This window comes from Plasmodium berghei (assembly GCF_900002375.2).
Source record: "Plasmodium berghei ANKA genome assembly, chromosome: 12".
NCBI lineage: Eukaryota > Apicomplexa > Aconoidasida > Haemosporida > Plasmodiidae > Plasmodium > Plasmodium berghei.
The window spans coordinates 1,647,590-1,661,495 of record NC_036170.2 but is presented as its reverse complement, the minus strand read 5'-3'; the positions used below and the strand labels follow the sequence as shown (position 1 = coordinate 1,661,495).

Below are 13,906 nucleotides of genomic sequence, written 5' to 3'. Positions count from 1 at the left end.
ATACACGTTAATTGTTCAAATATTTCGCTATACAACAATATGGCATAGAAACATTAAATAATTGTTTGTACTAATATATTTTTATTAAAAAAATCTTAGACATACGTTGTTTAAATAGATTATTTTAAATGTATTTTTTGTATATTATCAATTTCGAAACTTAGAGATACTATGGTTATTCTCAATTACCCTTAAAAATAGATAACATAAAAAATTTATACCTATTAATAATATATACAAAACAGTGTATTAATATGTTAAAAAAATATATTTTTTTTTTCTATATATACACCCAATCAAATTTATGTATAGGAAGTTTCATATTATTTGAAATTATTTTTTTTTCTTCGTTTTCCTTTTACTTTGCTATAGATATGAATAAATTTTTCAGTTGAAATATTTTTTCGTTTTTGTTTTAATGAATAAAATGTTGGCAAATAAAGGCAACTCCACAAATATATTTATTAAAAAAAACATTATATTTAGCTATCTTGCAATGCATATCATGACCGAATAAATTATATTTTCACATTTTATGCGCATAAAATAATTGTTTACATATCCATTCTTAAATTTGTATAAATAATTAATTAATACCACTAGCGTTATCTTTATATATATCTATATCTTTATCTATATAAATAAATATAGGTAGATAGAGAGTGAACGGTAGGACATGAATTCCCCTTGGACTACCATGCATTATATATATATATTAACGCATATAAAGAAAAATTATATATATATGCATCAATAGGGTGACTCCTTGATTTTTTATATTCCTTGAATTTGATACACATAAAATGGTAATTCTCACAATTATGTAAGAACAAAAACACATTTATATATATGCATACACTCAACAAATAGCTACTTAATAATCATAATGAAACGCAAATGCTCGAAAAAAAGAAGAATCCAGTAGTATATAAATGAAGAAACGGAAATAGTGGTATCTAATTTAAATAATAATAAAAAAAAATCCATTAGAAATATACAATGCCAAATATAATATAACGTTTTTTACATTTCTATTCATACTTACTTTCTGAACTGCTTTAAAAAAAATGAAAAGAATGCATCTTTTGAAAAAAATAAAATATGAGATAATTCCAAATATAAAAAATAATAATAAAAGCTACTACTTTTATAGCACAGTAAAAAGACGATTTGGAGAATTATATCAACCAAAAACACGATATGAAAAAAAAAAACATTTAGAAATTATTAACGAAGTTTATTTTGATATGACTGATGCTATGAATGAAAAAAATAAATTAGAAATAGAAGAATATAAAAATGTTGATAAAAATATTTCTGAAATTATATTAAATCATACTATATCGAAAAAAAATGAAGTCATTCGAAACATTATGAAATATTGTATAGAAATTAGTTGTAGGGAGAAAAAAGGAAAATATGAAAAAACGGCACACGTCAACCATAATAATAGTAACGGACTGAGTGATGCAATCAAATATCCTGGGGGTATAAATAAAAAACAGCAATTTGAAGAAGATATTTTAAATGTTATAAAAACTGGTGTAATGGAATATAGTAGTCAATTTAATTCATGCGATATAGGAATTTTACTAAAATGTTTTATTAAAATTAAGGTTGATGATATAAACCTTATCAATACTTTATTTCATTACTTTTTTAAAAGAAATATGAAATTCTCACAGTATGGCTCATTGTATGTTTTAAATGCATTTGCAAAATTTAATTTATTACCAAAGCACGAAAATTATTTTAAATTGTTATCTTCACATATATTACAAAAATTGGACAAATTTGACTTTAAAAATATTCCTTTAATATGTAATTATTCCTCTTCTTTATACTCGTATGACAAAGAATACATAACCAACTTTATTGAGCAAATTTGCAATTTTTTAACATCAAATAAATATATTATTATATGTGCAAATGATAATAAAATATCTCTTCCTCCGGATCAAACCGAATCAAACAATATAATTCCTAGCCTTAACAATTCTAATTCTAGCGTAAATCAACTTGACCAACTTTGGTCTGTTGATTCAATACACTACGTTATGAATGCATTAGCCAGAGTTAATTATTTAAAAAAAAATTTATTTGTTTTTTTCAAAGTTTTAATAGAAAAAAAAGTAGCTTTTTTTTCAATAGATCAATTAGTATCTTTAACCAATGCATTTAGTAAATTTAAAAATGCAGAAGAATCAAATTTTTTGTCTTTATATTTATTAATAGCTGAACAAATTATAAATAAATCATATCTACTTAAACCTAGACACTTAAGCGTTTTAGCTAATTCATTTAATAACGCATGCATACTACACCAAAAACTTTTTCAAGTTATATCAGAAAACAGTTTAGCGCAAATCAATTTATTTGAACCCAAACAAATAATTATGATTATACATTCCTATGTAAATATAGGACTAGGAAATAATATATTACTTAAATCTATTTGGAACTATGCAATTTTATTTATAAATGAATATACAATACAAGAACTATCTATGTTATTACAGGCATATACTAAAAGCTCACAATATATTGAGCATTTTATAAATCAAATAAGTCAACAAATTTCTCAATTCTTTAAAAAAACTTATCCATTTCTATTTGAGAGCTACGACAATATACTATATGATCGTCAAAAATATATTAATTTATATATAGAATTTAAAAATAATCAAAAAAATATCTCCGCAAACATAACAAACAAATATATTTCTTTATCCTTTTATCTAATATATAATTACCCTAATTATATTAGTTTTATAGGCACTTTAAAAGATAATAAAACAAAAAAAAAAAACCTAAGCGATATGAGCACACTGATAGATGAATATAAAAGTGATAATTCTATTAAAACCGATAATTTAGTAACTGATCTCAAACAAAATGCTGAGATAAAAAACACCAATACCTTCCAAAATTCACAATGTACCTTTAACTCATTTCAAACATATTCTGAGGCTATTGATAGTATTCAAATTAATAACACCTATATAAAAGATAAATGTATTAATAAAAACAACGATAAAACTACTTATTTAAACGAAATAGATACAAGTCACTATTTTTTAGGCATTGAAAAAGCTGAAAAATATTTAATTAAGCATATGAGTAAATATATAAATTCAACTTTAGTTTGTTCAATAATATATTCACTAATTAAAGGTAATTGCTTATTAGAATATGAATTACTAATTTCTTTATCTAAATTAGCAATTATTTATTTGAAAATTTTTAAATTTTCTGAACTTGCCAATGTATGTTTTGCATTATCACTTGCATATGTTCGCTCATCAGAAGAAAATAATAAGCAAGTTGAATTGATATCGCAATTTACAAAAAAAAAAAATGCTAGCATTTTAGAGGATTCACATAAGGAGGATTTACATCCTGGCACCGCAGAAATGTACAATGATCAAATTTATAATTTATCTAAAGAATTTTTAAATATTTCAAAATCTTTTTTTGATCATGCTGAAACTTATTTATTAAAAAAAAAAAATACATTCACAGATGTCTATAGTATATATAAATTTATAACATCGTTCGGAGAATTAAGGATGAATCAATATTCTACTGTATCACTACATCTGTTTAAGTTATATATAATGGAGATTAAAAATTTATCATATTTGCCTCTTCAAAAAATCGTAATAATAATATTAAAAAAGTTTATTTGTTTTGTTTATTTTCTTATACATATTTCTTTTAAATTTATTGTCCTACATAAAGATAATAAAGGGGATATACATACATCCCAATTTATTAAAATACAATCGTTATGTACATTTAAATATATTTCTTGCAACTTTCCGCGTTTTAAATTATCTTTACAGACGGACTCTTTTATGCAAATGAATGTATATAACGAAGATATCTATGCATTCATAAAAAAAATACAAAAAATGAAGAAAAAAAATGAAACCAAAATACACCCTATAAACAAATAATAAAGCAATTGTGATTTTCGTATTAAATTCAATAGATCTATATATAGTGGTTTAATATTTTAAAAATTTTTATACATAAATATATATAATTCATATGATTATCACACATTTTTTATATTAATATAGCCATTTGACATTTGTTTTAATAAATATTTTACTTATAGTTTTTTATAATTATTTTACTTATAGTTTTTTATAATTATTTTACTTATAGTTTTTTATAATTATTTTACTTATAGTTTTTTATAATTATTTTACTTATAGTTTTTTATAATTATTTTACTTATAGTTTTTTATAATTATTTTACTTATAGTTTTTTATAATTATTTTACTTATAGTTTTTTATAATTATTTTACTTATAGCTGTTTTGTTCATAAATATTGTTCTTAAAACTTTTTTGTTCATAATTATTTTACTTATAGTTATTTTTTATAATTATTTTACTTATAGCTGTTTTGTTCATAAGTATTTTTGTTTGTTCATAAGTATTTTTGTTTGTTCATAAGTATTTTTGTTTGTTCATAAGTATTTTTGTTTGTTCATAAGTATTTTTGTTTGTTCATAAGTATTTTTGTTTGTTCATAAGTATTTTTGTTTGTTCATAAGTATTTTTTTTATTTTTTTTTTCATAAGTATTTCGCTCAAAATCTACTATTTTGTCTACAAACTGTATATACAATGATGGTTATGCTTTTGCATGTTTACTTTCTACACCCATGTTCATATTTTTTGTTTATACCTTTTATATACGATGTAAATAACAGGGGCTTTACGCTGCATAAAAAGGTATAAAATAAAATTTGTACTCAATATGTAATAATTTCAAGTGCGTACAAAATATTAATTCTTACTTTTTTAATTTATTAATCCCATTTTTATTTCAATAAAATTTTTAAACGACGACGGGACTCGAACCCGCAATCTTCGGTTCCGAAGACCGACGCCTTATCCATTAGGCTACGTCGTCATAATTTTATTTCTAAATATAATTAATTACTTTTTATTAACATCCCTTAAATATTTAAAAATTGTTCAAAAAAAAAAACGAATATTCAATAATAAAAATCATAAAATTTGTTTTTATGTTTTAAAAATAATTTATCAATAATCTTATATCAAAATTTATGAAATAGTATTTTTCGAAATATACAAAGAAATAAAATCCAAAATTTTTTACATGTATTAAAGAAAGTATATTAAAAAAAATTAAATAATTATAATTAAGATAAAATGAAACATGACATACGTATATGCGAATTAAATATATAACAAAAAAAAAAATAACATTTATAGGCCTTATACATTTATATATATAAATCTATATAACGTAAAATGCATATATTTATTTATTATAAAATATTAATGAATAAATAATGCTACATAAATTTACGCAATATTCCCCAAGAGCTTGTGCTTTTTATCTTCCTTTCATATATCTTATTCACATTTCAATCCCATAATTATATAAATACATAAAGTTCTGCTTACAATGTTGACATATTCTATCTAAAAACAGTAGCCACTTATTTGTCATTCAGTTTGCAATTCCACAATCCGTCATTCAGGTAATGAATATTCTCAATACACATATTTTTATTTATTTCAATTCTAAAGAAAATAAAAAAGTAAAACGGAAATGTGACAATATAAAGATCCATATATCTATGTTCATAGTCCCTAATATAATTTAAAAAATTTAAAAAATTCTTACATTTCTTTTGATGACATAGTTGCTATTCCTACTGCACAAGCATGCTCTTTATCTTCAGCTCGAATTTGCTGAAATAATTAAAAGTGAAAATAAATACACATTAATTCATATTTTGTTAATATATATATATATATATTCCTTTAAAAACATATGATTTCTATTACCACAACGGTATTTGCTTCGACATCGTCTAATTTGCCACCTGGGGAAGTTACTCCAGGGCACATTACATTTGAGCCCCTTAATACATGTTTTATTGCACCTTTATCAACTTGTATTTGTGGCATTAAAAATGGATCTAAAAAAAAAATAATTAAACAAATTATGTTTAAATATATATAATTTACTATATTAATAATGCTCTTAAAAATAAATTGTATTTTGATATATCTTACATGTGTGGACTAGCCTCAAGTTTGGCATCCAAGGTCCATTTCGTATTTGAAAAAAAAGCACTTCATTATTTCCAATTATTATAGTTACATGGTTTGTGCTAACGATAAATCAAGAAATTAAAAATAAATTATAATATTTATTAATTTTCATATTTTAAAACCCAATAAAGCAACATTCATATATACGCCTGAATATACACTTTCTATACTTTCATTATTTTTTACCATTTCCCTAAAAATATTGGCCCTTTTTTAGGAAATATATCATCAATAAAATTTTCCAATTTTGGATATTGCTTTAATATCTGAAAATAAAAAAAGTAACAAAAATGCACAACCATAGATATAATCAATTTCTCAAGATAAATCAATACTTTACTAATAGTTGTTATTTTGAATAAATGGAATGAAATTAATTTAAAAAAATATATAATACACACTATATTATGCATACACATATATCATACCGTTGCTTTGATACTCCTTTGTACAGAGGATTTCATCAAATTTTGCGACGAAATGTTATCCACACAAAATCCTTTCATGATTCGTAATTTGTATTTTTTTCTAAAATTATAACGATAATAATTAAATTCCCCTGAATATTATACCTATCTATATATTTGTATATTTATACATATTACAGGCATATCAAAAACAAGCCACAAATTGTGAATATCACAAAATTTTGACCTAAAGAAAAATACTCACATTTAATTATTTTTTTCAATTTTTAATTTCCCCTCTATATAAATTAAATGAGTTATTGCATATTTTTATTAAGGAAATCCTTTAATTTTTCTAAGGTTGTAATTATCCAATTTTTTTAATATTTAAAAAATATATATTGTTAAATTTATCAAAAAAATTGTTTTAATTTTTCCCATAAATGAGCAAATTGTAATAAAAAAAATAATATCAAGTGCACATGCTAATATAATTGCTATATACAAAGAATTACATATAAGCTAAAATATACTTTTGAATAATTTGACTATTACCTGTGGCTAGACTTACAATTTTTACTATATACAAAAAATAACGCATTTTGTGACTTTTTTTGCTAAACATAATATTGGCTATATAATTTTAAAAGCTTTATTTGAAATTATAAAACTTATTTTATAGTGAGTAGAAAGTAATAAAATGCGTTATTTTTTTAACGAATTATTTTATTTCTTATATATTACCAAAAAAATCCAAAAACTCATAACACAGAAAGTATATATATGTATGTTACTTATGGGCGATGAAAAAATTATACTAAAAACGTTAAATTAATAAAAATAAATAAATGTAAAAAAAAAAATATATAAATATAAATGCAAAGAAATTTGTGAAACACTAAAATATATGCTAAATGGAAGCCACAAAAAACACAACCAAACAATAAAGTGAGAACATGTACTAACATAAAATATATACTACTAAAAAATATTAAAATTAAGAAAAAATATAAAATAGTTTGTATGCTAATTCCATATTTATTCATCAATACTTTCATTATCTAAAGAATCATAATTTCCTGTATTATTATCATCTTCATTGTTACTATTATAATTATCAATACTATTATTACTACTTAGATTACTGTTTGTATTATTTTGATTATGCTCTTGTGTTTCATCTGTATTTGATTTATTATTATTTTGCATAATTGTCATAGGTAAATGATGAGAGACAAAAAATGATGTTGGGGTTTTAAAAGAATCTGGATTTATATCCAAAGTATTACATTCTATATTTTCTAACAATTTTGAAAGCATCATATTCTCACTTACATTTTGCATAGATCTTAATTGGCTTTTTACATCATCATTTGATATCAATCTTTCTTCAATTATTTTAGAAAATGCATTTAAATTCATTTCTGCCTTGTTTAAATAGTCCAATAAACCAATTCGATGTTTTATACCTTCAATAACCTGTTAAATAGAGCAAGTACAAATAAATGTATCAATTTTGCACAAACAAGTATATATATATGCAAAAAATTTATGTATCCTTATTGTTTACCTTCTTTTGAACTAGCCTTTTGGTTTGCAGGTTTTCAGATTCCCACTCTTCTCTTATTTGATTCAAAGAATATTCAATGTCCATATCCCATTTTATATCCTTTTATAATAGACAAACATGTTTAATAAAATGAGGCATGAAAAAAAAAAAAAAATTAAAACTAACACTATGTGCATATATTTTATACTTTTTATTATTACCTGAATTAAATTCATTATAGTCATATTAGATGGGTCAAATTTATTTACATTATTATCTCCAATATCTGGTATTGGAATATCATCAATGTTTACATCTAATTCGATATTTGAATTTGTTATTTCTCCAATACTTAAATTAAAACTCCTGACTGTTTGTTCTCCATATATAGATATAAGTGAATTTATCATATTATTAGGATCAACATTTATAGATTCTAAAATTTCAGATATTTTATTCCATTCATTTATTAGCAAACTCATACATTCACTTTGCTTTTTCCAATATTTGCACATAAGATTGTGTTCCTCAATTTTTATTTCTTTTTCTTTTGCGCTGATTTTCGGTTTTTCGATTTCTTCTTCTTTCTACAAAATTTAACAGACATAAAAAATCAAAGATATTTTATAAATTACTAAACATAAAACACTGTAATTGTATTTTTCATATTAACATTATCCATATTTTTTATTTTCTTTCTTTTTATAATTTTTAATAATTTATTACCAATTTTGTTTCTTTCAATGGAAATGGAACATTTTCATGAGCAAACACTTTTTTAATCTCTGAGTGTATTTGCCCTCCTAATAAAGCAATTAATTTTAAAATCATTTTTTTTCTTTTTTCATTAAACACTTCCTTAACTTCTGCTTGCTCCATGCTTCTCATAATATATTTGAAGTAGTTATCTGATACCTAAAAGGATAATATAATAGCGAGCAAATAGACGATTAAAAAATCTATAAGGGGCACACAGGAATGCAACAAAGTATACAAACCGAAAGCAAATCATTACACTACGACAAAATACTTTACATCGATTTTTTTATGTACCTTCAAAGCCAGATTGAACAATTTAGCGTTATTTGTTTGGCCCTCTAATTGAGAATAATCAATGGGCTCTTTAACATACTTATCAAATGGATTAGGAATATTGTACTTTTCTAATAACCCTGTTACGTATTGAATTTTTTTTAATTTTATTTCAGTTGCATTTTTAACTTTATTAGAATCTAAAACCATTTTATTATTTACGTCATTTTTTTTTTCTGGCTTTGTTTTTATTTTGGTTTCATCAAATATAGATGCTCTTTTTCGTTCTGTTATTTTTTTATCAATTTTTAAATTTTTCAATTCTTCTGATAATATATGATTCTCTATTTTTTTATTTAATTCGGTATAACAATCTTCATTATTATTCTCATTTTTATTTACAGATTTATTATCATAATCATTTTGAGACAATTTAAATTTTACATTCAAGGATGATCCAGTTTTGTTTCTCATAGAAATTCCTCTTATTATTGATTTTAGCTGTAAAAAAAATATAAAAAAAATAAATGATTCATGTGACAAAACACAAATAGTTGCATATACAAACATAATTATAAACCATTTTAAATACAAAATATTTTTTATCTTAAAATTACATTTTTATCGTTTTCCTCGCTACTTAATGAATCTTTTGATTTTTCCAACGATTCTAAAAAAAATAAAAAATATAAATATATGTATCCTATTTGAAACACACATTTTCCTTTTTTTTCCATTCAAATTTTATCTTAGATACACACAATAACGATTACTGAATTACCTTTAATCGAATCGGTTGATCCAGCAATGGTACATGTGGCAATACTCGGAACGTCACCAGGGCTCTGATTAAAATTTGTAGTTATAATGTGATGTTTTATATTTTTGTGTTGATTAACAAAAAGAGAAGATGGTGACTGTAAAGTCACATGAGTAATATCATCATGCTCAGTTATTTCAACTACTGATTTAGGTATTAATGCATAAACTTTTTCTCTTAAATTTTCATTTTTTGATAATGCTTTTAAAGCATAAGGATCTAATCTTTCATTTATAGGAATTGCTGTACTATACATTTCAACTAATGATGCCTCATTTCCCATATTACTTTTTTTTTTTTTTTTTACTTGTTTTTTTTTTTCTGCTGGTAGTCTTATAATTGTAAGTGCATCTTTGTTTGCTAAAAAAAAAAAATTGGAGAAATATCAAACAAATGGGTACAATAAAAAAAACAAACGAAATGAATTTAAGCAACACATTAAAGTCAAATAAATCTGAACCTAAACAAATTGCTCATAGTTTGCATATTAAAATAAAATTATAAATGTAACAACTCAAACTTACCGTTCAATGAATCATATGAATGGCTTCTCCTGTATTTTCGCACATCATCTTCCTTTCCTGCATTAAAAAGAAAAAACAAATTAATTTATAATAACAATTGCACTGATTTTTTCGATACATATTTTAAAGGGAAACATATAATAAAGCTTTTTTTTTAAACATACCTACACCATTATATCGTATATACTCATCATTTCTATAGTCATCATAAAGATCCCTTTCAGGTGTATTGCTCATATTATCATAAAACTCAGGAAGATATTTTTTATGATTATTTGGTAAATAGCCATTTTTATAATTATCAATAGGCTCATAACAATTTCTTTTAATATTTCGTTCTTGATTATATTTATAATTCATATTATTATTGTAATATTTTTTTTCTGTTCTTATATTATATTCATTTTGATCCATAGCTATGTCATCATTTATATTGTCATATGAATCGGATAAACGATATCCACGGTATTCATCATCATTCATACCATTATTATAATTTATGCCATTTTTATTTATATGTTTCATGTCTATATTTTTAGAAAATTTACGAATTTCTTTTCTATCATCATATTTTGGTGCATTATATTGATTAATATTTTTTATATTAGGTCGTTTCATATTTCGATTATTGTTGTGCATTAAATTATGATTACCTTTTTGTATTTTATTTTCATTCGAATATCCCATATTTTGTTGATGCTTATCAAATTCAGGTGTAATGTTATCACTTGCATTATTATTATAATCATAATTTTTAAAATTACTATTATTTTTATGATCTATATCTACATAATTAGCGCTTTTATTTGTTCTGCTATTATTTACATTTTCTTTAAACATATATCCATTCCTATTCATACTACTATTTTTTGTATTATCACCAAACTTGTTATTACCCATATTATCATCATTAACGCCAATATTATTATTACCGGTATTTTCATTATGATTATACTCATTAAAATGTTTACTATATTCTCCCATTCCATTAACATCATTATCATTCACACAATTAACAGTATTATTATTGTTTATACTTCCATTATTATGTTGTCCTATGTACATTTCTCCATCGTGTTTATTTTCATTAGTTCCCATATTTTTTTTTTTTTCGTCATTCATATTTTCTTTACAATTTTCTGGTCCACCAATTAAATGCTCACCTAAAAATCTTTTTGCCATTTTTTTTTCTAATATATTTTTATTAGAACAATTTGAATCAATAGTACTAAATGAAAATGTGTGATATTCTTTTTTTCTATTTCCATCTTTATCGACAACATTTTTATTAGGTGCATTATTTACGTCGCTTTTTGGTCCATTATAATTTGGATATAAGCCTCGTTTAATGTTTCCATTATTATTTGGATTTCTTTCCTCTTCTAACGTCTCCCCGCTATACTTTCCAATTCCATTAATATTATTATTTGTATCATTCATTTTATTTTTATTTTCTATAAATACATCTTCGTTTATTAAACCATCATTTGCTTCTGTACCATCACTATTGAAATTATCTTTATTGTTTACATTATTTTTATTTTTTAATTCACATACGTTTCTATGATGCATTTTATCCCTTTGTAAATACAACATTGCTCCACCACCTCCTCTGTTTTCAGAAGATTCACCTACACCTGTTGGCCCCATTTTATTGGGATTATGATCCCGCATATCACCATGATATTGTTCATATTTATTTTTATAATTTCTATTTAATTTTGAATAATTAAAATTGTTATTATTACCATTTACATTACTATTTACGTTATTATTTACATTGTTATTTATATTATTAATAGTACTAATGCCTGGGTTATTGTTGTCAGCCATCGATCCATATATTGCACTTCTTTGTTTCATGCTTTCATATGTTTCATTATTATTTCTTTTGTTGTATTCGTAATTTTGGGGATTCATTGGGGATTCACAATTAATGCTACTATTCCCTTTTTTATTTTTCCCTATATTGTTAATATTATTATTCCCTATCGGTTTAGGGTCATTAAAATATCTATGAGGTCTCCTAATTTTGTCTCTATTATTTCCAATTTCATTGGGATTCCCCATATCATTATAAACATAATTATTATTTGAAATAACACCATCACTATTTACATTATCGCCATTCTTATTATTATCTTCGTTGTACTGATATATTTTTCGAAATTGAAGTTTATCTTTTCCTATATTAATATTATCAAAATTTTTGTTAGTATTATCACTTAAGGTTGTATTTTTTTGGGATATCGCATATTCATTTCCAGTACCTGTTTTGTTATTGTTAATGTTACCAATATTATTGGCACTTGGTTTGTCATAATGGATTTTCTTTTTTAAATTACTAATATTATTAAAAACTTTTCGATTTATCATATTCGTTCGGTTTATTTCTCTACCTCTATTTATATCTCGGCTTTCTTTGTTTTTGTTATTAATATATTTTTTATTATAATCATGTATTGTTTCATTATTCATTTCCTTGTTTCGTTTATTTCCATCACTTTGGAAATTGTTGATAACCATAGATTTATGATTATCGGTAGTGTAATATATTTTGTCTTTACCTTTTTTGTTTATTTCCAAAATATATTTTTCCTTTTTTTTATTCTCAACACTTGATTTATTATTTTGGGAGTAATTATACATAATACGACGTTTTGATCTCTGAGGTTTTATCCAATTACCTGTGCAAATAATTATGCATACACACACAAATAATTGCACAAATAATCACAAAAATGTATATATCTTCTATATATATACTGTATTTATATTGCACGTATTGATGGACCAAAAAATTATTGAAACAGTCTATTATTCAATATGAATTTACAAAAAAAATATTTTTGTTATATGCACTCCCTAAAATCTTCACGAAATATATGAGATTTCGAGAATTGCAAAAAGATAACAATATTTATTAAACAAAATAATGATAAAAATCAAAGAAAATGCTTACATATATTAATATAACTATATTTGCATATAAATACAATACATATGCTTATATGCCATACATGCATGAATAAGATTTATGGAATAAACATGTTTCAAATTAGTAAAACAATTCACATTTTAGAAATAAGAAAAAACTACAAGAGTGTAACACGTTTATTTACACGGTTTTTATACTGCATACCTACACACAATATATATCTTTGTGTGTACGCATTAACTCTTAAATGGTTATATAAATTTATCATTTTTTTTATTCAATGAATGTATTGTTAATCTCATCAAAAATGCCCAAGGGGTATTTTGATATAATAAGACATAACATTATCATTTAAAATGGTATTTAAACATATATAAATATCAAAAAATAAAGAAGAAAAATAAACTTTTATAATAATTTTTTTTCTCGTTTTTTCTCTTTTTTTTCTCCGTTTTTTTTATTTTTTATTTTTTTTAAATTACGTATGCAATAAATACACCGTGCGAAAATCCTCTCTCATACTTTTTGAA

At 23.1% G+C, this 13,906-nt stretch overlaps 3 protein-coding genes and 1 non-coding gene across 4 annotated transcripts; 1 reads left to right on the top strand and 3 right to left on the bottom strand.

Annotated features, from left to right (window-relative positions):
• Window positions 1–1,067: 1,067 nt before the first annotated feature.
• PBANKA_1244100 (heptatricopeptide repeat-containing protein, putative) lies at window positions 1,068–3,959 on the top strand (the record flags this gene model as incomplete). Its single annotated transcript, XM_034566527.1, has 2 exons — window positions 1,068–3,659; window positions 3,846–3,959. 2 exons carry the CDS (start codon window positions 1,068–1,070, stop codon window positions 3,957–3,959), a joined length of 2,706 nt encoding a protein of 901 aa, XP_034423115.1.
• An 896-nt stretch (window positions 3,960–4,855) lies between these two features.
• PBANKA_1244051 lies at window positions 4,856–4,928 on the bottom strand. The gene has a single exon. It is a non-coding gene; the product is annotated as a tRNA-Arg (tRNA).
• Window positions 4,929–5,484: 556 nt separating this feature from the next.
• On the bottom strand, window positions 5,485–6,612 carry PBANKA_1244000 (cell cycle regulator protein, putative; the record flags this gene model as incomplete). The annotated part of the gene is made up of 6 exons (XM_034566526.1): window positions 5,485–5,569; window positions 5,673–5,740; window positions 5,837–5,970; window positions 6,068–6,165; window positions 6,293–6,372; window positions 6,535–6,612. The coding sequence occupies 6 exons, from the start codon at window positions 6,610–6,612 to the stop codon at window positions 5,485–5,487; spliced, it is 543 nt and encodes a 180-aa protein (XP_034423114.1).
• A 939-nt stretch (window positions 6,613–7,551) lies between these two features.
• Window positions 7,552–13,087, bottom strand: PBANKA_1243900 (conserved Plasmodium protein, unknown function; the record flags this gene model as incomplete). The annotated part of the gene is made up of 9 exons (XM_034566525.1): window positions 7,552–7,992; window positions 8,084–8,182; window positions 8,284–8,649; window positions 8,789–8,977; window positions 9,116–9,595; window positions 9,712–9,764; window positions 9,876–10,274; window positions 10,439–10,495; window positions 10,603–13,087. The coding sequence occupies 9 exons, from the start codon at window positions 13,085–13,087 to the stop codon at window positions 7,552–7,554; spliced, it is 4,569 nt and encodes a 1,522-aa protein (XP_034423113.1).
• Between the last annotated feature and the right edge of the window lie 819 nt (window positions 13,088–13,906).